Here is a 24,615-nt window from a genome sequence, read left to right as displayed (position 1 = left end):
GATATCCTATTCTGAGGCAGTGACAAACACAGTAAGTCAGGCAGGTTACAACTCAAGATGTTCTAAGCATGAAATCAGACCATGGCTTTGATTAGAATCCATATACATTAGACCTTTAAAAAGAAAAAAAAAACAACAAACTTTAGACCTCTGAAACTTCCTAGATTTTTATCTCATCACTGAGAACTTCTGTGCAACAATTACTCTAATCATACAACCACTGCCATTGGATTATTTGATAAAATACCAAACCAATACAGTGAGCTTACTTTTCATGGCTTTCCACTTCAGGATAGCACCTCAAGCTCCAGAAGTTTGAGCTGCAGAAATACTAAAGAGTCTGCTGGTAGAAGAGAGTATTCAGAGCTTGTGCTCTGCTTTCTGTTCCTTTGGCAACAAGGGAATGCCACACTGCAGACTATGCAGCTTTGCTCTGACATAGTAAGGCCATTCTTATTTAACTTGCAAATTATCTGACATTTCTGGTTAAGAAACCTTTCATGAGTTTGTTTTTGAGTTTGAGAGCATAAGCAAGACTCCCCAATGAAGCTACTTCCCAATATTAGAGGCCTATTGCCTTTCAGTGGCACTGCTATGAGGGTGGCTGAGAAAAAAAGAGCTTTAGGGTGACAATTTGGCATGTGACCAAAATTAAGCAAGTTATTTGTCATTACTATAATGCTGTCACCACAGAGAAACCATCTGTTACACCACAGGATTTATGAGAAATCATGTCATCTTCATGTACAAGCAGAACCAGATATCCTTATCTTATTAAAACACAAAAAAGAACAGTTCCTGTCAGCCACCAGTTCTGCTTGCAGCACAACACAAACCCTTTTAGTTCCCAGGGACATTTCACAGCCCTCCACAACTCTTCATTTGTCAAGTGCCCAAGAAGTAAATCAGGCACCTCAGATGCTCCCTACCCAAAGCAACATCCAGCCTTGGTATCCCATGGCTCTGCAAGGGACTGGAGGGAGGGAGACATCAACAGCAGCTCATCCAAGTGCACACATGTGCTCTCCATGGAAAAGGAAGGGTTTAATCACACTTTTCAGGAAAAAAAGTAAATTTGGGAAGCAACAGGACTGCACAGCAACCATCTGGAATGGTATCTAGGAGGGAATTAAACTGACACCACTGGTATCACATCCACACCTTTCAGTGACACAAACTTCAAAGGAAGTTGTGTAACATTATCACACCATTATTAAGTGGATCTGCAAACGAAATTCAGATTGAGGACACCACAAAGCAAGAGCATTTCATATCTGCCTTCTGGCTTACACAAGCTTTAATTGTTCCCACCAGCTTGTTTCTTGGGAGTTGAAAAAAACAACTCCTTCTTAAGGAGGTGTCCACATCTTTTTAATTTACCTGTCCAGCTGGTAATGGCTGATCTAACATTTCAACATCTGGATGCTGTGGAAGATTATACAACCTGCAGAGGTCACATATTAACCGCTTCAGCTGCTGAAGAAGCTGTAAAAATAAAAAAAGAGAGAACGTGGAAACACAGGCTATTTAAAACAGACAAGATATTCCAAATTTTCTTCACATGTTGGATCTAAACTTTCAGTCAGTGTACAGTACTGAAACCTGCATGTATGGGAACAAAGTTTAAAACCCCCTCTTTTTCTCTGGAGTCATTGCAATAACATTCCCAGAATGGGAGCCAAGGGCATGGCAAGGTAAAGGTGGCTCCTGTTTGTCTCCTCAAAAGGAAAATCACGAACAGAAGGAATGTTCTGCCCTGCCAGCATCATCCATTCCAGGAACAGGGGTCTCATCCCCAAGTCACTAGAGAATAGCTGCAGGATACATGTGCAAAATGGACAACTTATTTGTGAATAATACCCTGCTAAAACTGCACATCCATCCATGGAGGGTTTTTTAGATACCTAAAGGAGTTTGTCTTGCCACTTCCCCAAGGCAGTGTGGTGCAAGACAGCCAATTCTGTGCACATCCTTCAGTACTACTACTACTTCACTGCTCCTTCAGTAGCAGCAGCCCCCACTTGCCACCAAGGAGGGAGGACTTGGGCAATGTGGTCCCACAGGAGCTGTGCCTGAGGAGGTGCTTCCCTGCCTCCAGCACCACATTTGCACCTCCTCATTTGATCTGGTGTGATCAGAGATCACACAACCAAGTCACAAGTTTCAAGGCAGATCCATTCCTGATGTGCTTGAGCACACAGGCACCACCTTCCCCTTACAGGAGGAGGAGGGAAGATGCAGCTGAAAGCAGGGACTCCCCTCAGGGGGAGCACTCTGCACTTCAGGGTTAGCAAACTGTCCAGCTGCACTTTCATTTTTACAGCTGAGTTCTTTTACTGAACATTGGTTTCTACAACCTGCAAAGGTGCTGGCAAAGCAGGCAGCAGATCCCAGCTCTGAGACCCTTCTTCCTAATTGCTGTGTTTTTCCTCCCCAGAAATTCATTTCATAGCCTTGATCTGTTCTGATGGAACACCACCACCATCATCATGCCTTACACTCTGCTCATAACTCAGAAAAATAACAGGGTAATCTGGGCCAAACAGCACATCTGGAAGTCATCTGATCCACCCCCCCTGCTCCAAGAAGGTCTCAGCATTATTTAGTATGCACTAATGGTGCAGAAATAAACTGTACAGAACAGGGAGAGCAGATTTCTGCCATGTGTTAAGAATGCAAATGTATTTCCAGGCTAACTTCACATGCCTGGCTCATGTAAAATGAGTGCTGAACACACATGCTTTGCTGCTACTGAAGGGAAGTGGCCTGTCAGGATCCCAGGAGTTTCCCTGGAATACCAGAAACAGCAGCTACAATAATGCACAAGCCACAGGGTATTAAAGGAGCTGTGTAAATTGCCTGCACAAGGTAAAGGCTCAAGTGACCAAATACCTATAGAAATTTTTAAGTTAACAAGAATTAATATAAAAAGGACAAAATATAAAACTAGAACTCATATGTCTGTAATATAACTATCAATGCTTCAGGAGTTCTGATAAGCTGGTAGCTCTTCTGGACACCAAAATGCTGGTTTGGAAGACAAAAACATCCCTTAGAAAACTTACCTTGTGTTAACATTTTACAAGTCTATAAAAAGCTTAGAGCTATCCTACATTAGGAGGCCTTGTTATGGATTAAGAGATCTTGCAAATGCAGTATTAAAGCAGGAACAACTTTAACTTGCCTTTCTTACATTAATATACTCCTGGATTCACTCTGAAGCATCTTGTTTTCTGATTACCAACACAGACTCAAGAAGCATCGTGGAAGTACACACATACTCATTCCCCTACACCTATCTATCTATATAAAAATAAAAAAATCAATCAATAAATCTTAGCCTACCACTGAAAGAAAGTGCTGAAGAGGAACCAGAGGGAGGAAATAACTACTATTTAGAGTGTGACCACTCCTTAGCCATCAGGTAGTCTGACAGCAGCAGGCCTCACACATATTCAGCAGCTTTGGGCAGCTTCAGAAAGCTCAGCAAAGCTTCCCAGGTCTCTTCTCTGCAGCCCCCACTACTTACTCAGTTGCTGCCATGTTGGTAGTTTGCAAGAACCAACTTTCTCTCCTGATGTGCCATCATGTGGGACTGGAGCTAAATCCAGGAGTGTGCTCAGGGACAGCAGCTTATCCAAGCTGTACACATCCTTATGCCTGGAATTCTGTACTTTTGAGACTTCCCATGCAAGTTTGAGCAGCCCTCAAGGTTTGGAGAGTGTGAGAATCAAAGCTGAATTCAAGTCCATGTATTTAAAAAAACAAACCTCCAAACCCTGTAGAATTATATTAAATAACCCATGAAGGAAGGTTTGAGACCTGCAGCTGTAACTTCCATTGTATTTCCATTGAACAAGGAAATTGAAGTAGGATTGATCTTTTGCATGGCACAGCCACTAGAAGGCAGCTGTCACCTTCAGGTACCCACCCAGGGAAAGGCAATGCTGATTTTCCTGATCTGAAAGGGAATTCAGGGGCTCAGAGGGAGTTCCAAAGCCCTTCCTTCATCTGCTGCCTGGAAGTTGTTTGATCTGTACAGTCAAGCAGCCAAAGCCTCTAAAGCTGATGCTGTCTGTGCCCAGCAGGTTCTTAACAACATTTCAGTGTTTTTAGTGTTGTGAGATTTTCACTGAAAACCCCACCATGCTGATTGGCAACTCTGTAACACAGAGTTCACATGCTCACAAGAGTATTTTCCAAGAAATGTGGATAAAAGTGGGTAAACCAGTTTTTCCTTTACCAGGTCAAGCAATAAGGCTTCAATATTGTGTATCTCTGTCAAACTTTTCTGCCTGAAGAGCAAGTTCTTCAGTTTCCCAAAGAGCTGATAACTGTTAGAAGTTACAAAACAAGTAGAAAGGGCACAGGAACACCAAAGAACTCTAAATCTCTGTCCATGTGCTAGCAGTGCTTTTAGCACATGTTTGCTGTGCTCACCTGAGCTCTTGTTAAAGTACAATGCAGTTTTCCATTCAAACTTTGACTGTTCCAATAACTTTAAATTCAGCAGAAGATGGAGCAATACATTAAATGGTTTGAAACTGCAAAAGTCTAATTTGAACTGAGTTTTTAGGAGCCAATGGGATCAAAAAAACCAAAAGCCTCTGGATTTCTACAGCTTCTTATCCCTCCCAACCCTACTGCAAGGAACCTGTGAGCTGCTCCAACACCCTTAAAGTGCAGGGAGGGAGGGAGCTGCAAGGGGAAAAGTTGCTGAGAGAAAAAGCCAATGCAAAGCACACGAAGCCAAAGCTTTTGAGCCAAAGAGTCAGATTTTGTAGTGTAACTCTCTGTCTCCTGAACCACTCCCATCTGTCTTGTCTTGGCATAACATGATGTGGGGTGGATTCCTGAGAAGCCAATGGGCCATCCACAGGTGTCTGTTACATCAAGCCCTCAGCTTTTCCATGGGCAAGTACCATCTTGAGAGCAGAAGCTGTGTACATCAGCACTCTGGCTGCATTTGCAATTCAGCACAGCAACTCCTCTGCATGTTTGTGATAAAGCTTTCTCTCCTCCTGCAAACAAACCTGTAGGCAGTTAAACAGCAAAAATACCTTGTTCAAAAGCTTGGGTCTGAACTAACTAGCCACAGCAGCTTCAAGCTGGGGAACCTTCTGAAAATCACATTTATAAAAACGTTGATTTGGCTGTTCTGTCTTTCTAGGCAGAACTCAAAGACTAAGAGAACTGTAACATTCTTCTAAGTGTAGTTTAGTCTGAATTTTAGGTTGGAAGAGGAAAATACACAGCTGCTATGTATATCTCCTGGAATCAGACCCAACATAATACATTAAAAAAAACACATGCTCCTCTGCAGTGCCCTTCATTTTAATGTAAACTATGGCAAAGCACATGATGACTCTCACATGCTTGTTGGTTTTCTAATTATTTCTTATTCAAGTCAAACGTATCCTAAATATTCTTTTAAAAAAGGAAGATACACATCCTTACTTAAGGCTGAGTATGCTTAATGTTATCCCAGTGAACCTTCCAGGTAAATGACCTGATGAGAAACAGTGTTCCCAAATTTTCCAGAATCAGGCAACTACTAAGGCCAGGACAGAACCTGTGCAATATTCTGACACTGATCTGCTTTCTATCACCTGCATGCACTCCTATGCACAAACAACAACAAAAAAATGGGCAAATAGTATGTTGAGAAAGAGCACCCTTAAGAGCCATTTAGTGTCAATGAAGCTGAATTTGGAGAAAAAAAACCACAACACTTTTAATCACTGAACTTGCCAGTAGGCTGCAACTGCTCTTTGTGGAACAAAGTACATTAGTACTCAATTTTTTTTCCAAGTGGTATCCAAGGACATTTGTCTTTTCTGCATCAAATAGGGAGTCAATTTTGTATCTTACTCTCCTGCACAGAATGGGAAGTTGTTAAGATATAAATACACCACATAATAACATATATATCCACACCCAGCTCTTATATTACATCCAAAGGGTAATTCTCAAGTGAGATATGACTGATCAGAGAGTCACAGAATCATTCTGGTTGTAAAAGACCTTGAAGATTTGATGATCCAACCATCAGTCTCACTCATGTCCCTCAGCACCACATCTCCACATCTTTTTAACACCTCAAAGGACTTGGGTGATTCAGCCACCTCTCAGGGCAGCCTTTGCTCAGTGTTTTAATGACCCTTTCAGTGAAGTCTATTCTAATACCTAGTCTAAAACTCTCCTAGTGTAACTTGAGGCCTTTTCCTCTTGTCCTATCACTTGTTAATAGTGAAGAGACCAATTCCCCCCCCCCCTTGCTACAACCTCCTTCCAGGTAGTTGTAGACAGCAAGAAGCCTTTTCTCCATACTAAACAACCCCAGTTTTCTCAGATGCTCCTTTTAAGAGTTCCTTTCCAGACCTTTCACCAGCTTTGTTGCCATTCCCTGGACATGCTCCAGGACCTGGATGTCTTTCTTGCAGTGAGGAGCCCAAAACTAAACCCAGTATTCACCATGTGGCCTCACCAGTGCTGAGCACAGGGCAACAACTGCTGGAAACCCTGGTTCTGCCCAGCAAGCAGCTGGACCTCCTGCTAGAGACTGATGCAAAGAAGACATCAAATACCTCAGGCCTCTCATCCTTCATCACTTGATGCTTCCCCCTGAATCCATTAAAGGACAGAGATTCTCCTTAGAGCTCCTTTTGTGGTTAATGTATTTATAGAAGCATTTCTTGTGATCTTTGACTGCTGCAGCCAGATTGATTTCAAGCTGGGCCTTGGCCCTTCTGATTTTCTCCCTACACAGCATCATGACATCTGGGAAATCATTTCTGAAATACAAAACTACCATAAGATTCTGTGCAAATCATCCAAACACTATTCAAACTTAGCACTAAGGAACATTCTGATGAACCAGATACTGTATTAGGTCAAGTTGCCTTTCCTGAAACCAGGAATTCTTTGCATTACTTCCCAATCCAGACAGGTCTTGGGGGACACAGATTCCCAAGAACATTAAGGTTTTGCTTCAGTGCAAAAAGAAAAAAAAAAACCAAAAAAAGAACCACCAGAAGAGCTGTTTTGTTCAGTAATTCCGAGTTCTCATGCATTTCACTGTTTAATTATTTTCAGAAAACCTCTAACTCTGTAATCACTGGGGTGTAAACTTAGCATCTTTTAAAAGACAAACTAAGCCACCTTCTCTTCTGGGTACCAAATGTTTCAGATTACTTCTGGTTTGTATTTTTTTTCTCAGAACAGCCCGAAAAGTCACCTGATTTAGTTGCTTGTTCATGTGAAAAAGCTAAATAAACACCCAAAAGAAACAAAGCACTTGCTCACCAGAGTATTGCTTTTCTTAATATCTTCTAAACGCTCTAAGACTGAAGTTAGGTTTGGGTCATCTGATTCTACAAACCATATTGGTGATGAAGAGGGGTAAGACTCCTGTGAAGAACAAAACAAAACACAAAAGAATCAATAAATAAGTAAAAATAAAAAGCTTTTAAAATTCATTCATGGTAAAGTTTTACAACACAGTATTAACATCACTGTTTACCTTACCCAAAGTCAGGTAACATACAAGCTTTTAACACAACATTTTTAGGCAATGCAAAAAGTTGAAAGAATTCAGCCAAATGCTGCTTCTAATATTTTATTCCATCTTCATCTTAACCAGATAATGGACATACATAAGACAGTGCTGAAAAGTTTAAAACCCAGGGGGTGGGAGGAGCAGGAGGAACATAGAAATGGAGCCCAGGTGGTTATTACCAAAAGACTGGAATCACAAGTAGTACATACCAAAGAATAAAACTCCATCAATGGCAATTTGTCATAAAAACAGAGATTCTGCCAAATGAAAGCTGAGAAAAGAAAATACCTGGAGTCTTCAGCTTTTCTCCTCAAAGAATATTACTGAAACTGCTCTAGCATGGGCCCCTAGGCTGAAGCAACACAGCTGAAATCTCCTCTCTTACAGGATAAATTACTGGGCAGATAACAATGCCAAAAATCTGACTTTATCTTTCTACCATCAAGGTTCACAGAGGACTTCCCACTGGCAAAAGATTTCCCAAGCAGAATATTGCATAAAACTCTATGGAGAAAGCTTACAGAACAACTTTTTTCCATCATTCTTAGAGTTATGAGGCAGGTGCCAAAACACATCCACGTGACAAGAGATCAGCTGGGTTCAGACACATGTTCTCAATTTTCCAGAGCAAGGCACCCAGCACACACAGAACCAGATGTGGCCCAGTCACTCATACCCTACATGACAAGGGGTTTCTCTGTCACTGAGCTACCACAGCTTGCAGCCCTCTGAAAGGTGCTAGAGAGACCCTTGCCATGGAAAGGCAAACAGAAGGCCTGTGCCTGCCTTGGTTACGTGTCTCAAAAAGCAATTCCAGCTTTTTCCTAACACAAGTTTGGTGTCTCTTCTTAGCATTAACAAATCTGGATTTTTTTGGTTTGTTTTGCTTCAGCTACATAAGGTATTCTCCCCTTCTCAGCCACTCAATTAAATCCTAGTAGCTGAGGACAAATTGCTGAGCCTCAGTTTTATCACCCACATAACTATCTTCATATCCCCATAACCTGAGAGAATTTTCCTTCATTCCTCTCCCTGCAACTTGGAAGAAAAAACCTCCCAATTTCTCAACCCAGGGCAAACAGATGAGGTTTCATTCTTCAGCACTTAGAAGGTTTCTACTGCTGCCCTAACAGGTGACTCCAAAACCATGGGCACAAATTTACACTCTCAAACACACTGTATATTTTTTGCTTTATGGTTTTCAAGCCAGCAGTAAGAAGTTTCACAGACAGAAGACATTCTGTCTGCTCTTTAGAGACCCCCAAGCAAGCTGAGCCTGAGCAAGCTCTCCAAGCCCAAGTCCCAGAAGAAAACCACACACACCTCCCCAGCTTAAGCCATCTTCTTTCATTTCAAAGCTCCTGGGTTTATTAGAATGCAGCAAACAACCAGCCTGAAAACTGAAGAGAAATACAAGCATGCTAGATTTTGCTTTTAGAACTCTGGAGCTCCCTTCCCAGCTGAAGTGCTGAACCCCACACAAGAAGCCACCTGGCAAGATAAAGGACATGAGCTCTGGGAAAACAGACTCTGAATGCAGAGAGTTCTAATTCCAGGTCTAAAATTCCCACCCATAAAGTAAAGCCTTTTGCAGAAACATTTTTAAACAGATCAGGTCTCCCCAGCCAAGCTTATATTTGGGTTTTTTGGGTTTGTTTTCTTTGATCACAACTGAAAATACCTTAGAAGAACAGCAGGTGTTACTAATATCACTGTGACAAAACTTTACACACTTCAACTTCACTTCAAGGCACAGCATAAACCAAGTAGAGACCTTACAATATCCACTCCTGATCAGCTAAGGCTCAAGTGACTGTCAAGAAAGTCCAGTGCTCAGCCTGCCAAGATTTTAAGGCTAAGGAAGGCAAACAGATGAGTAGCTACATCTGGTTGAATCACTTTTCTTCCTTTACCAAAAAGGGGACCTCTATTTTCTCCTCAGACACCCCTGAAGGACTGTCCTTGCTGGAGGAACAGGGTGGAATTCCCAGTCTCTACTGGGTTCCCAAATTATTATTTTCAGTAGCTAACACTTCATTAGTGATATTCCAGGGCTTGTATTGGTAACATCTCATTTTTAGTAACACTCAACCTGCCTGTAAAGTCTTCTACAATAGTGCAACCTCAAGCCTTTCACCTTTTTACCTCAAGCCCTTCACTCTGCACAGGGGATATTTATGCACTGTGGGGAACATCAGATTGGAGACTCTGCTAAGTCTCTGCTAAGCATGGCCCTGCTGCCTGAAAACTTGCTTGAACCACCTACTTTGTGAGAACTCCACTTCTCTGGCCAGCTCCTCAAGTTGAGAGAGAGGCAACAGGATCCACACCACTACAATGACTTTAGATTACACCAGCATTCCCACCAGAAAATACCAAGAACAAGCAAGAACTTCAAAGATTCACTGACCCATCTGCTTCTGCAAGTCCTCAGACTCATTAGAATAAAAATGTTCTCCAGATACAGCCAACATTTGAGCTGTGTATGTGCATTCCCCTAACACCTATTTTGGGGCTTTTTTTTTTTTCCCCCCCTGAGCATTTGTTGTTCATATTAGTCCAGGTCTAAGGAAGTCAATGAATTGCAGTGATTATATATCACTGCATATATTTGCATATATATATGATAAATATATGCAATTATATTATATATATATATGCAGAGAAGATAAATGGCTATCAGTCCACTCTTATAAACTCTGTGTGAAGGCTGCTCACTGAATGGAACTCAGCTCTTCACTGCCTAGACTGGTCTGTTCTTACAACTTGCTTTCTAATTTCTCTGATTTCATGAACAAACCCACAGTAGGACATGAGTTAGTTCCAATCCATATCTATCCCAGTCTCAGGGACCTACACAAGAGTGTCCTCCAAGAAACTTGCAGCAACTCCTTCATCAGAAAGGAACAAGACTGCCAGTGCAGATTTAGGGACTGAGCCAACCCACTTTATGTTTAAAAAATGTTTAAATGCATTGCAGGGAATCCTTGGAAATGCTGCTGTATCTGCACTGAGTGACAGTCCTTCCCCTTGCCGTGCTCTCAACTCACTGCATTTTTGCAATGAAAGCAGGAGAAAACACACTAGGATTTGATAATGCCTGCATTAATAGTGTGGTGCACATACCCTAAAAATGATTAAACCTGGAATTTTTCAGTCTGCTTCAGTTTCTGGAACATGAATGGGAGCAATGCATTTACTAGAAAGGCTTTTCTTGAACACCATATGAGCATATTCACTCATCTTCATCAGCAAAGCTCTCAATTTAGACTTCTGGAATATGGAGGTTTAATTGCATATTCCAACTTTTTCCCAACAGATGCTCAGGACTGTAATGCAAGTTCACAACTTAGTATTGTAACAGAAGTTCCTCACACTTCCAGTTTGTTGCAATAGTTTTTAATTCTTCAGACTTACCAATAAATGTGCTTACTTAAAAAGCATAAATTGTAATTTAAAAGCAGAAGTGGCATTCAGTTTCTCTAGATCTGTAAGTAATCTGTATTTTTGGAACAGCTGAGTTTCATGTGGATATGAGTCACTATATTTTCAAACACAGAATTCTAACACAAACTTCAAACACTCTGATTTTGAGATATAAACAAGCTCAGAGTTCCTAACACCAGAGCATGCAGTGAAACACTAAGCTCATGGTTTTTAAGGTCAAACAACTGAACTTCACATCAGCTAGTTCTGTTGAATTAAGTCAGCTTCTACTTCCATACCTGCATCTTACAGAGAGATGGAATGGAGCTGTTACACCATGTAAAGAACAGAAGCTTCCCAAATACACAGAAATTTTGTGAGAGGAACCCAGGAAGAGCAGCTATTTTGCTATCCATTCTCAGTCATTAAAAAAACCCAAAAAAGAACTAAAACCAAACCACCCACCATTATTTTGGGCCATTCACTACACAGACTTTAGGTCACCTTGCTTAATTGCACAGGTACCACCCATAGGAAGTGCCTGAGTTTTTATGTACCTGCTGTACCGTGAGTTTCCTGCTCCTACAAGTAAAAGCAAAAAGGCATCCCAAGAGGCAGAGGCCACAATGCTTCAGTTGGAGCAGCCTGGAAAGCCAAGGCAATGCCTCAGGAGGACCTGACATCATACCTACCATGTCCTGATCCAGAGGACAAAGCCTGAATGTTGTTATACACAATTATAATTCATGGGCTCATCACTTCTAGACAGTCTTTGTATTAAGAGCAGGACAGATTGGGAGCTTTGTTCAAACAAATGAATCATAGAATGGGCTGGGTTGGAAGGGACCTCAGAGGTCATCAAGTCCAACCCTTGATCCACTCCCACTGCAGTTCCCAGCCCATGGCACTCAGTGCCACATCCAGGCTCTTTGGAAAGATCTCCAGACACGGAGAATCCACTACTTCCCTGGGCAGCCCATTCCAATGCCTGATCACCCTCTCCAGAAAGAAATTCTTTCTCATCTCCAACCTAAGCCTCCCCTGGCACAACTTGAGACCCTGCCCTCTTGTCTTGCTGAGAGTTGCCTGGGAAAAGAGCCCAACCCCCCCCCTGGCTCCAACCTCCTTTCAGGGAGTTGGAGAGAGTGATGAGGTCTCCCCTGAGCCTCCTCTTCTCCAGACTGAACACCCCCAGCTCCCTCAGCCTCTCTTCATAGGAGATGTGCTTAAGTCCCTTCACAGCCTCCTTGCTCTTCTCTGGACCTGCTCCAGCACCTCAATCTCCTTCCTGAGCTGAAGGCCCCAGAACTGGACACAGGACTCAAGCTGTGGCCTCCCCAGGGCTGAGCACAGGGGCAGAATCCCTTCCCTGGACCTGCTGGCCACGCTCTTCCTGAGCCAGCCCAGGATGCCATTGGCCTTCTTGGCCACCTGGGCACACTGCTGGCTCCTGTTCAGCTTCCTGGCAATCCAAACTCCAAGGTCTCTCTCTGTAAGAGAACTTTGCCTACTCATAATCTTGCAAAATACAAAGAGAATAAAGCCCCACACTCCTGCCACTGGAACCACTGCAAAACCAATCAAATCACCTAGGCAAACCACAGAGTATTAGAGAAGTACCCAGAGGATCTCAGCATTCAGCCATTCTGCTGTGCCCTCTGGAAGAAGATGCACTGACATTTTTACAACCAGTTTGATTACCATAGGAAAAAAAACAAAGGAACAAAAGAAAAAGCACCAAAAAGTGCCAGAAGTTACCAGAACACCTCCATTAAGACAGCTTTTCCTGGGTAGAGATCTGTCATCTAAGTATATCCTACCTAAGCTTTCTCATCCCTAACAATAAGGGTGTTTTACTTGCCATGTTATATAATCCTTATCCTCCTCTCTAAAGCCACAATGACACAATTTTGATGCTAGTAACTGAGACTTTTAAACAGCCCCTAAATTACTCTGCTGTGGAAATTGTGAAGTTGCTAAATGAAAACAACATACCTTGTTCCCATTCCTAAGATGAGAACCACCTGGACCCATGGGTTGCTGTGAGGTAAGGGAGGAACCACGGTGTCCCCTGCCACCCAGGGGAGACATTTAGTCACAGCCACATGGAAGGAGCACATGATCCAACACTTCTTCAGCATGAGGATTTAAAATTGCTATTACATGCTGACAGTTCTTTAGTTCCATTTCCAATTTTAATCTAAGATCATATTAGACTGAGAAAGTGTTGTGGGTTTTTTTTTTCCTTTTCCTTTTTTTTTTTTTCCTTTCCTTAGCATACTCCTGAACAAAACTCAGCCCATTTGATGTCTTTCCTAAGTTTCTGCAACATCTCCACCTGAACAAAGCTCAGTTGTTAGTTCACACCAGCTACAACTTAAATGATTTTCACTCCTGACTTTTATCTTCTCGTCCAAAAATTTTTTCTCCCCCCCCCAGATAATTAAACAGATTAATTGCTTTGAGGAGGCTACCAAGAGAGCAATCTAGCTCACACAAGTCTTAGTAATGAATTAAGTAAATCCTAATGCAACAAGACATTTCAGAGGGCTTATATCCTTTCAAGGTGAATACTTTGGCAGTAGAAACACATATCAAGTGATGACCTCCCATCATAGATGGCTTTCCCTCAGATCCCTTGATGCTACCAAGTTTCTAGCTTGTTTGTTGGAATTAAATAGAATATTTTTTTTAATAAAAACAAGTCCCACTGGTTAGAGATTACATATGCAACATTAAAAGACCCCATCAGGATTAACTATATGATTAGCCACAATTTAATACACAAGTCAATCATTTACTACAGAAGAATTTTACACCTGTGTTGACCCAATTTAGAGGGCTGGAACACCACAGAACTATGAACAAAAATACCAGGACTTGAGAAGATACTCTTAAAGCTAAAGTTCAGCTTGATGCCCACAACACTGGAGAACTTCAAGCTTCTTACAAGAGTATTAGCAGTGATTACACAACTGACAGACTGCTTCCCATTATTAGGGGCCAAATTTTCCACAGGCAGCTTAGGATGCAGGGAGGCATTTTCTACCACTACCTCCTTTGCCTGCAAAACCTACATGCTTAGAACCTTGAAGAGGCAGCAGATTGTCACCTGCCTTCCCATCCCATTCTTTAGAATAATTAAAATAGGAGAAAGCATGAAGGGTCACTTTCAGCTCAGGGGGATTTTTATACACCCCTGCTGAACAAGAATTGCATACAACACATTTTTAACTTGGCTCAGTGCCTATATACAGAAGGACATTTTTTATTCACAGGAATTCAGTTAATCAGAGATCTTTAACTGTTTCTAGAGCACAGGAAGCAAGCCTGTATTAGCATTAACTTTCTTTAATTCTTCCTTAAGTCAAAGCTTGACATGCTCAGTACAGTGAGAATACTTGTTGCAGCTCACACGTTCAGCTGACTAAAATACATTCATCTCTTAAACGTAGAAAATTACTGCAATTCTACCCTCAACTCTAATGACAGCCTTGACAGCTGCAACCTGTACAAGAAAAATCCCAGATGCAAGCTGCATGCTTTGGTCAGAGCTCTGGACATTGCAAGAACTTAATCATCTTGCACCTTGAGAGAAGGTAGGTGAAAAGAATCCTGTAATCCTTTTCTGAGTAGGTTCTGCTAATATGCCCATCAGGGCAGAGCTGAATCCCTCCAGGAGCACATGAAAACAACTCACAAGGTCAGTTTTCCCTCCCACACATTCTCCAGGGACTATGCAAGTACAGCAGAGTATCTTGGTTTAGAATTCTTGTTATTCAGTACAGCATGGGAGAGAAGGCAGGGTCAGACCACCACAAACTACAACACTATGGGTGCCTGTAAAATGCACTCTCCAGTCACAAACTGTGCCAGAAAAACCAAAACACAGCTCTGTGTACAAAACAGTTCTGATTGCTGGAGACCACCACAAAAACAATGATAAGAAAATGTTTTGTTAAGAGCATACAGAATGGCAATGGGCATGACTTATCTTCACAAGAGACATCTCTTGGACAGAGCAAACAGTCCCACTCCTGTCAGTCAGGCTTTCAGGCACACACCAGCAGTGCTCTGCCTGTTTGCACCTTCTGCAGACACTGTCTGTGGGAGTACACCTGGACTTCAGCATCTCTGCAAGTGAACTTAAAGCCTGAATTATGCAATGCTTTTTGCAACACAGATTCAGCAGCAACTGCAAGTGGCAATACTGGGAAGATGCTAAGCACAACATAGCTAAAAGGCTACAAACAGGGACAGGATTTCAGTGGCAATTCACTTGTGTAAAAATTATTCCAAAACCTAAGCATGTACATTGCAGCATCATCTGCACAAGTTCATTTGTTCAACCCCATCTCACAGAATTTTCAAACTATTACAGAATCTTTACATTTCTTACTTTGGATACACCCAGGACAGAAAATAACATTTTGAGAAAAAAAATAACAGCAGGAAAAGACTCGAGCTGCTTTTCAAACAAGGACATGAAAGAAGCCAACAAATTAAAAGTTTGTGGAATAATCCAAGCTACTTCTTTGTTTTACTTCTGTCTCTCTACCCAGGTACACACATTTACATCACCCACTGCTCAAACATCACTGCCTTAGAAGAAGCCAACACACATGCACAACCAAAGCAGCAAAAGCACAAAACACCACTTCAAACAGTCAGAAACATGAACACAGGTGTGGAATCATTGTTCCTACACTTCTTATGGCCAAGTTTTTACAGCCAGTCATTCTTTGAACTATTTAATGTACAGAAAAAAAGTCCCAACTGCTGATTCTGTCCTGGGAAATTACCCCTGGAAAAATAGGTTTATCAGACTTATCAGTTGGCACCACCTCATCCACCCCCTTACCAAACACAAGGCAGCGAGCTACTCGTTGTCCAGTGTAACATAAGTACATGGAATTAAAACAAACTCTGAACATAAAAGTAAAAAAGGCACTTTTCTGATAAAAAGTTACAGCTTCTCACTGTGAAGCAATGTTTTCTTCTCCAGACCCCCACAGGACTGCAGCATGCCACCCAAAGAAATACACAGTCATGTCAGCACTCTTAACCCTCTTCTATAGACCCAAAATAAAATTCACCAAATGTTCATGCACTGCTGCTCAGACACAACTCTCAATTTAACACTAAGCACAACTCAGCCAAGAACACAGCACTGCAGAAGACTAAGTAACCTGCTTGTCAAGAAGAAGGTGTAGTGCTGAGGCTAGAATCCAGATTTTTACCACAACACAGCAGAGCAGTCAGATCAAACTCCTTGCAGCCAGAAATCCCACTGTGTGCTGGTACTCTCATCCTGACAGTCCTCAGAGGATGGCAGCTCCAGAGCCCTCTTTAATTCTCTTTACTGCTGGCAATGGGTTATCTGAGAAGCAGCTGGACACAGGTGCTAAAGAGAAAGGTGTTTTGCAAATCAGATTCACCAGTGCTCTTTCTTTACCAGGAGTACAACATCCTACCTGCCCGAATTCCAGAAGGCAATTTAGTTACCTGAAACAAATTAGCAACTTGCTCTAATCATCATGAATTCCTAATTACCTGCTTCTACAACTATACAGATGAGCACATATAGAAAAGGTATCATCAGTGCTAGTGTCTAGGGCCTTGAGAAGAAATGGCTCCCAATACAGCTAAAACTCAAGAAGTGGTTGTAACATGTCCTTCTCCCTTACTTAAAAAAGTAAAGTTTCCTAGCAGACCAGCTCTTGGCTTTATCACTAAGTTCACAGCATGCAAAATCTGATGTCACTTCTGCTGTCACCCAAAAATCCAGGCTTCCCCTTTCCCCTCTTCATTCTCTTTACTTTCAGGAATTTACATCTTTCAAGTCTCCAGTTCCCTCACCCCCTCTTCCCAAGGCACTGTGCCCTCTCCCCCTCTCCGAGGGCCTTCCAGGTTCCAAACCCTCCCCCTTTACAACCTTGCTGTGATGCAGACACTGCAAATCTGAGGATTTTTCATGTTGTTCCCCCACTGCTAACAGAGGTCAGGCTGCTCTTACACCCAAGCAGCACCCCAGCCACCACCCACCAGGTTCCCAAGCTCTCCCCTCCCAGCAGAACACACACTGCCCTGACTGCTGCCTTCTCACTGGACTTCAGATCAGAGCCATTTACATGGAACTTTGTCCTCCACATGCAAAATTTCAGTCCCACAGAGTTCAACCAACATTTACCATTATTAAGTTAAATGCTGCACTCTTACCACAATTATTTCCTACTTCAAAAATTCAAGGAAGCCTGTGGTATCTTGAACACCACTGCACAGGAATGCTTTTATTTTTTTCTAGTGCCACTATACAAGTTCTGACAGAGCTTATGGTTCTGCCTTTCTCAGTACACACTGAAGAAGCCATTGCAAGATGTGGAGCTGTACTCAACTCTTCCAGGGGAGTTAAAGAATTTGAGAAGTGGGAGAAACAAGAATCTACCCTAAAAATAGATCAAGAAACTGTGAACTAAGTGCTCTACAGTACTTAATACACCAGGATGAACTGCATGCATAACAAAAAAGATACTGAATAACTAAGGTCTCTATTTGAATAGCACACTTAAAGATTACAGCTGGAAGGAAGAAGTCAGCAAGACACCCATTAACTGGGATGCTTGCTTCCAGCAAAGACCAACTGAGGACTAATCTGACCATATGAGCTTTAACAGTACTGATGTAAGATCTAAATGGTAAATAGCCTCTCCTTACTATACTCAGGCATTTCATTTCCCAGCTGTCTTCTCTGAGCAGGTGACAGGTTAGTTTCACTTTTCCTACAGGGTTTGCAGCCTAAGAAACACAGTGGGACAGTTATGAAATCATGTGTCTTAAAAATGGCATTATTACCACTTGCAGTTTAAAGAGAGAGGAAAAAAGAGGGAAAACCACAACTTCAGCCAGGAAGTCAGGGTTTTATAAACATTCAAAACTACATAAAAACAAACGAGCTGACAGTACTAAACAGCACAGCTAGAACAGTAGTTATTCCTTTTTCAGCTTCTACAAACATTTTTTTCCTCCCCAGAAGTTTTGCCTCCTTTTTATTTACTTTTTTTTTTCCAAACACCAGTATTCAGAGAACCCCTTCTATCTTTTTATCTCCCCTTCTGCCCAAGGGAATTGGATTTTACAAGCAGACAAACCCTTCCCCCACAGAGCTGTCCCTCCTCAGGTAGCCCAGGGGACCGGTGGATCCCAAGAGCTGCTGAGGATGCTCCTGCAGCCTCCCCAGCACCCACCCACTCCCTCCTCTGCCCTCTGCTTGCCACTGCAGCTGTTTCTGCAGCCCCAGAGGGCACCAGGCTGGGATGTTATCCAGATTAACAAGAACCCACTGAAGAATCCCTAGATGAGCACCAGGTTCCTGATCCAGGCAGCTCGGTTTGGGCCCTGGGTGAGCAGCATTACACAATCACACTTTGTTCCTCCCAGCAATCCAAATCTTGAATTGATGTTGAGGATATCACTGTGTCATCCAACACACAATAATCCCCTGGCAAAACAACACACAAAACACCTGCAGATGAGTCCCAGTCTGAGTAAATCTGACAGAACAAAGTTCCTCTGGTTTAGAAACACACTCAACCCAGAACTTTCACTGAGCTCCTTCCTTTGTATACAAACTGCCACAATAACTGTGGCTGCATTTTACAGAACTGAATACACTTTCCACACTAATCTGTATTTTTCTCATTTTGTTGATAAAAGCTTCAATAGAAAAACCTGCCTTAGTGTGGCCTGCCCAGCCAGTCCCCCCAGAATCAAGAGTAGCAGTAAGAAAGGTCTCTGGCAAGGCCACCTGCCAGCTGACACAAGGTAAATACAGTCAAGACAAATCCAATGCCTGTTGCCAAGCAGCCATTCCCTAAGGTAGTCTGTTAAAAATTAGTGAATATAAAGAAGAACACAAAAATTACCAGGTACCTTTCAGTCTCCTGAACTGTTAAGATGAGGAAGTATAATGAGAAAAAGAATGTAATTCTTTTTTTTAAACTACTTTTGATTCTAGAAGTGCAGGGAGAGCTCTTCTGGGGACCACGAGTTTGGTTCTGAAATCAGGAATTCATTCACATTTGAAATAAGTGCCACTTCCTGTACATGACACCTTCAACATCAGCCAGCATTGGTATTTGCAGCCCATTACTGTGGCTTTTGAGAGTATTTTAGGGACTCTTCAGACATTATAAAGGGGACAGAACAACTCCCTGCAAAACCCTCAAGTACCAGTTACAGCTTTTCACACACAGCACAACTCAGCTGCAATGTCAGAGAGCAAAGTCCTGTGTCTCCCAGACACAAGAGGTTCCTCCTACTCCTCTTTCCAATGCTCCTCTTTTCCAACTACATTCTTGGTATATAGAAACAATGGAAAACCCTCACTCCTCCCTCTCTCTCTTTTTTTTTTTTCTTCTTCATTTTCGTTTGCTAAATAAAACAAGACTAAACATTTCAGTTTCTGTTGCATGTTATCTTTGGTAATAGTTCCTTAACTGCCTTTTTTTAAAGCACCAAGTATATCTAATTCCAGTTAGAAAAGTCCATATTATCAAGATAAAGCTGTGTATACTGTTTAGTCCTTGTAGCCATTTGCTGCAAGACAGAGGTCTCAACCCCACCATGGATCATCTACTGATCTGAAAAAAATACAAATATCTGTGGTTTGAGCTGAACACCTCCCTCATTATGTGGTTAGTTCTGTGCACAAATAAATTACCTTTTAAAAAGGTTATCAGCTATCTAAGCATTAGGTAGGGGTGCCTTTAATATTAAGTCTTATGCCTTTGAGGAACTGTGGCACGTTCTATACACTCACGTTCTGTACATACTCAACTTGTCAAAAGCTTCCCAGGTATTATCTTTTCATCCACTCTGGCTTAGAAAGGAAAATAAATTCTTCTTATCAGTTGCAGTTATCTGCAGACAGCAACCTCTTTGAGTCTTTCACAGTGCCTCCTAACTCCGATTTAGCAGCAGGGTATTTTTCAGTGAAGCAGAAGATCCTCTTTTCAAGCAGAGAAGCAAGAGTAGAGTGGAGTCAGGGATATCACATGAATGAAACTCTTCATGTAGGGAGGATGTCACTGCACATCAGAGCCCAGCACCCATCTGGGGCAAAACCTGCTCCCACTCAAAGCTGGTGCAAACCTTATTCTGCCTGCAAGGGCTACCTGAGGGTACAGAATTGCAGTGGTAGTTCTGTGTACCCGTGCAGAGAGATTAATACACACTTTCTCTCTAAAGAGATTATATAAAAAAATAGGAGTTGTTTTACAGTAGTCCAAATCAGTCCTTTTTCTTGCAATAAAAAGATGGACTAATTCTAATATACCCTTTGGAATACTACAATGTAAATTTAGTAAGATACCTAACTACAGAATGCACTGAAAGAAATTTACCTGAAGTCATGACAAATAAACACACTCCTCTAAGTCAGGCCACTGTTTTGATACAATTTAAAAAAATATGCAAAACAAGACCAGGATAAATACATCTATTTTGTAAAGGACCCTGGTTTAATGAACCTAATTAACTAGAATACTGACAATAAACAAAAATGAAGCCTGAGAAAAACAGAACTAAAACTCCAGAATGGGGACACTGCTGTTGGCATAACAAGGTGGAAATGTGAAGGTACACAGTCTGAACAAGTTCAATAATTAGACAGTCCTCAGGAATAAGAAGCAGGGATAGCTCTGACAGGGACAGCTCCACCCTCAAGGGGCTCTTAAAATAATCTCATTAACCATTTAAATTCCAATATGGGTCACTACCTGAAATAATGAAAGACAGACTTGGGCAAGGTTTGCCTGGATCTCTATGAAACAGAAGAGCTACCCAGTAAAATACACCCTGCTTTGAAGGGTGTGTTCAAGCACTGCTCAGTATCACAGGGAGATTATGTCTAGGATGCTGCAGTGAATGCTTGGTTTTAACAGGTCTACAAATTCATACTGCAGACAATCAGAAAATAACTTCTGTGAGAAATTCCAGGAAAGACTTGTAACCAGTGTGGAATCTGGTCTACAAGATTTGTGGAGATCCATGCAGTTCCTAAACATTCTCCCTCACCACTCCAGGAGAAGGCTTCCTCTTTCCTCTGCTTTCTCTCTCGAGGCTAGAGAAAAGAGAGATCAGAGCACCCTACTTATCAGGTCTTAGTTCAGAAGCTACAGGAAATCCCCTTCCCCAACAGATTTTTCTCCATCCAGTAACTTCAGCATCTGTATATGCTGCTAGACAGCTTTCATTGTAGGTGAAATACTGAGGCATCCAACAAGAACCACAAACAAAAAAAGCAATTATTGAGCTCCTTGTGCTTACTCTTTCCCTTAATACAATCTACTGTAAGCTTTTGCTGAGTGAGGGAAATATCCTGACTGGCTCAGTAGTGGAGGGGTTAAACTGGTCGGAAAGAGCAAACAGCAAAAGTTACATATTTGCACTTCAAATCCAGAGCCCTAAGATAGCAGCTTCTGATGCAGAGGGCGGGTCTCCCCAGGAACAGAGATTTACCAGCAACTTTATAGCTTCTGCAGGCTACCAAGGCCATTTGAAGTTCTATTTGCCACAGACCCACTTAAGAACAGTAAACAAGACCTATGCTTTGCTAGTTTACAGTATCTACAGTAAAAAGGTGGAACCAACTAGGAATCAGAGCCACAAGTCCAAGAGGGAGTGGGCAGTGTGGGTGTTTAACACTTGTGTCAAAAAGCCAGGACAAGTCCAGAGGTCAGCGTTCTCCTGGCTCTGTCCTTTGCTGCCCACTTGTTTCATGACAGCCACCTCTGTATCTCAGGTTGCCCTCTCCCATTTATTTTTAGCAGACAGGGAGAATAGGCACCGACCTCAAAGAGCCCAAATTAGTCAACATTGGAAAGCACCAACCTGCTGGCAGAGAACTAACTGTGAAACAGAAGTAAGAGGTAGCTCAGACACAGCCTTTTTTTCAAAGCAGAAGCCTCTGTTCTAAGGTCTGAGACAGCTCTTTTCCTGTTCTTTTTGCAAGTTCATATGTCACAGTTCTAATGACACGGGAAAGACCTCTTGACCTCTAGGGCAAGTGACTGTAACAGCAGATTGCAGACACTGTTTCCTCATTAATACTTAAAAATGCCAGGAGTGACCTCAGCCTGCTTCTCACTTGCTCAAACACACTCCAACCAAAGGCCTACAAATAAGTGGGTGTATTTCTTTGCAAGTTAAGAAATACTTGCTGTCGAAAGTAGCTACAGCAAGTAACCTGAGAAGGAGATGAATGCCACAGCCCAAACCCAAGGCACCAGAAACTTCAGGCCTTGTGACTGGCTGCCCTGTTAGGTGTCACTTCACAAGCCATCAAATTCAGCTGCCAACCGAGGGCCCACTATCACCAGACCTTTTATTTCACTCTCTAGGAATTAATGGATTAAACCATGCTGGGTGGAAACAAACAGCCAGATTTGTCTGCAATGAAACGCTCTCTACTGAATAAAGCACATTTATATCACAGAATCCATCATCTGACTGGTCACGTCAAAAAACAAGGACACCAAAGCAGTGGGCTTATTTATTTTACCACAGAAAGAATATTATGTCTTACAAGTGGATACAAGTGTCTGGTAAAACAAACTTGTCCCATGATCACAAAACTGACTTCTCATGACGATCAACTATAAAACCTGGAAGATGCTTGTAAAAAGTCACCTTTAATTTAGTAAAATTACTTGAAGTATTAGATATGCCTGCTTCGTGTGCACGTTCTCATCCTCCAATACTCACACTCGCAGACATGTTCCAAGCTCCACATTCTTGTGAAACCTCAGGGCCAAACATTAAACCCCTACTTTCACACAGTCAGAATTTTTCAATACTCAAAATCTCCAGAGTGTTAAAGCATTTCAGTTCGTTTGGAACTACAGCCAGTCCAATAAAAACGAACCTCCAGCAGTTTCCTGAACATGAGTCACAGACACCAATATATTCAAATCCTGTAGCAAGTTTAGGCCCTAAACTTATAAGAGGATTTTTACTATAGCACACAGCACTGAATGCTGCTTCCCTCACGTCCATAAAAAACAAACCCCAACCGACTAAAAGGGGGCAAAAATAACCCCAAAACACAGACCTGAGAAATCCCCCCCACCAGCCGCAGGTAGAAGTCCCTCGGGTTCGGCGAGGCTGCTGTAACCCCTTCACAAGTTTAAAAGCCACCATGATGACAAAACAAGGATTGGGCTAAGAGACCAGAGGCACCATTTCATCCCTCCACCACGCCACGACTGAAGAGCTTCCCCGCGGCCGCCCGCGGTGGCTGAGCCCACGGGGGGAAGGCAGGCCCGGCTGAGCCCACGGGTGGAAGGAAGGCCCGGAGGCTGAGCCCGGTCCCGCCCGCGGGGCCTCTCCCCGGCCGGGTCAGGGCGGGCCGCCCGGCTCCAGGCCGCGGCCGTGTGGCGCACTCAGTAAAGCGCTCGCCCTCCGCCTCCCTCCCGGGCTCCCACCTCCTCTCGGGGCAGGGAGGGAAACGCGCCCCGCCGAAAGGCCGCAGGGACGGGGGGAGGCAGCGAGGGCTCCTCTGGTCTCCCCGTCGCCCTTCCGCTGCCCCGGGGGGAACAGGGAGCCGGCCCGGGGCTCTCTCCCCGCTGCTCCGGGCCCCGCCGCCCTTTGTTCCGGCTGCCGGCTCCCTCCCCGAAGCGGGCGGCGCGGCGGCCCCGCGTCCTTCCCTCGCACCCGCCGCCACGGCTCCCCCGAGGGGCTGCCGGGGCCCTGCTGCGGCGGGGAGGAAGAGGGAGGGGGCGCCCGCTCCGTAACTTTTGTTTTGGTGGCGGCGGGGACGCGAGGAGAGGAGGAAGCCCCGGGGTGAAGCGGGCCCAGCCTCCCCCCCCCTCCCCGGCTCCGGTCCCCCCGGTGCTGAGTCACCCCCGCGGCGGGGCTGCCCCCTCCCCGCGCCCCACAGACAATGGGGAGGGCGGGCCGTGCCCCGGCCCTCCCCCGCCGCCCCCGGCCCCGCTCGGCCCCCGCACCGTGATGTTGCAGTGGATGGTGAGCGGCGGCGGCGGCTGCGGGCTGGAGCCCGGCGGCGGCGGCAGGAGCACGAACTGGCAGTGGAGCTCGTCCAGCTTCCAGGAGACGATGCGGAAGCGCTCGTGGTCCTTGTCGAAGATGGACTCGAGGAACTTCAGCTCGGCCTTGAGCCCTGACACCGACATCCTGGCCTCATCTCCGGGCCCGGGCCTGCGCCGCCTCGCCCGCTCTGCCGCCGCCTCCCTCCGCCTCAGCCCGGCCCGACCCTGGCCCCGGCCGCGCCTGCGGGGCGGAAGATGGCGGGAGGGCGGGGGGGCCGGGGCAGCCCCAGCCGGCGGGGGGACGGCGACCGCGGCGGCGGCGGTTGCAGCTCCCTTTGTACCGGCCTCCCGCACACCCCTCGCTCGCTTAAAAGGGCAACAGCGCAACCCGCTCCCCCTTTCCTTGCTTCCCTTCCCCTTCCTCCCGGCGGGCTGGGCCAGCCCCGCCCCCGCCCTGCCCTCCTCCGCTAGGCCGGCCCCGCTCCCGGGACACGGGCGGCAGGCCCGGGCCGGCCCCCCGCTCCTCCCCCGGGGCCGCCGCCCCCCGTGCCCGCCCCAGCGCCCTCGGTCAGCACCGCCCCCGCG

The 24,615-nt window shown here is 44.1% G+C and overlaps 1 protein-coding gene across 2 annotated transcripts in view; it reads right to left on the bottom strand.

Annotated features, from left to right (window-relative positions):
- UBE2Q2 (ubiquitin conjugating enzyme E2 Q2) overlaps positions 1-24,270 on the bottom strand; it is a 48,401-nt gene extending 24,131 nt beyond the window's left edge. The window contains exons 1-3 of one of the 2 annotated variants that reach the window (XM_030456990.1): positions 23,989-24,270; positions 7,306-7,410; positions 1,381-1,485 (exon numbers count right to left, since the gene is read on the bottom strand). In XM_030456990.1, coding sequence (XP_030312850.1) covers positions 1,381-1,485; positions 7,306-7,410; positions 23,989-24,174 — 396 coding nt within the window. In that variant the 5' untranslated portion in view covers positions 24,175-24,270. The remainder of the gene's footprint in view (positions 1-1,380; positions 1,486-7,305; positions 7,411-23,988) is intronic. The other variant, XM_030456989.1, reaches the window with a different exon arrangement.
- Positions 24,271-24,615: the final 345 nt, after the last annotated feature.

Source organism: Calypte anna, chromosome 10, assembly GCF_003957555.1.
Source record: "Calypte anna isolate BGI_N300 chromosome 10, bCalAnn1_v1.p, whole genome shotgun sequence".
NCBI classification, from domain to species: Eukaryota; Metazoa; Chordata; class Aves; order Apodiformes; family Trochilidae; genus Calypte; species Calypte anna.
Note: the sequence above shows the minus strand (reverse complement) of the source record. Positions and strands in the feature narration are given on the sequence as shown.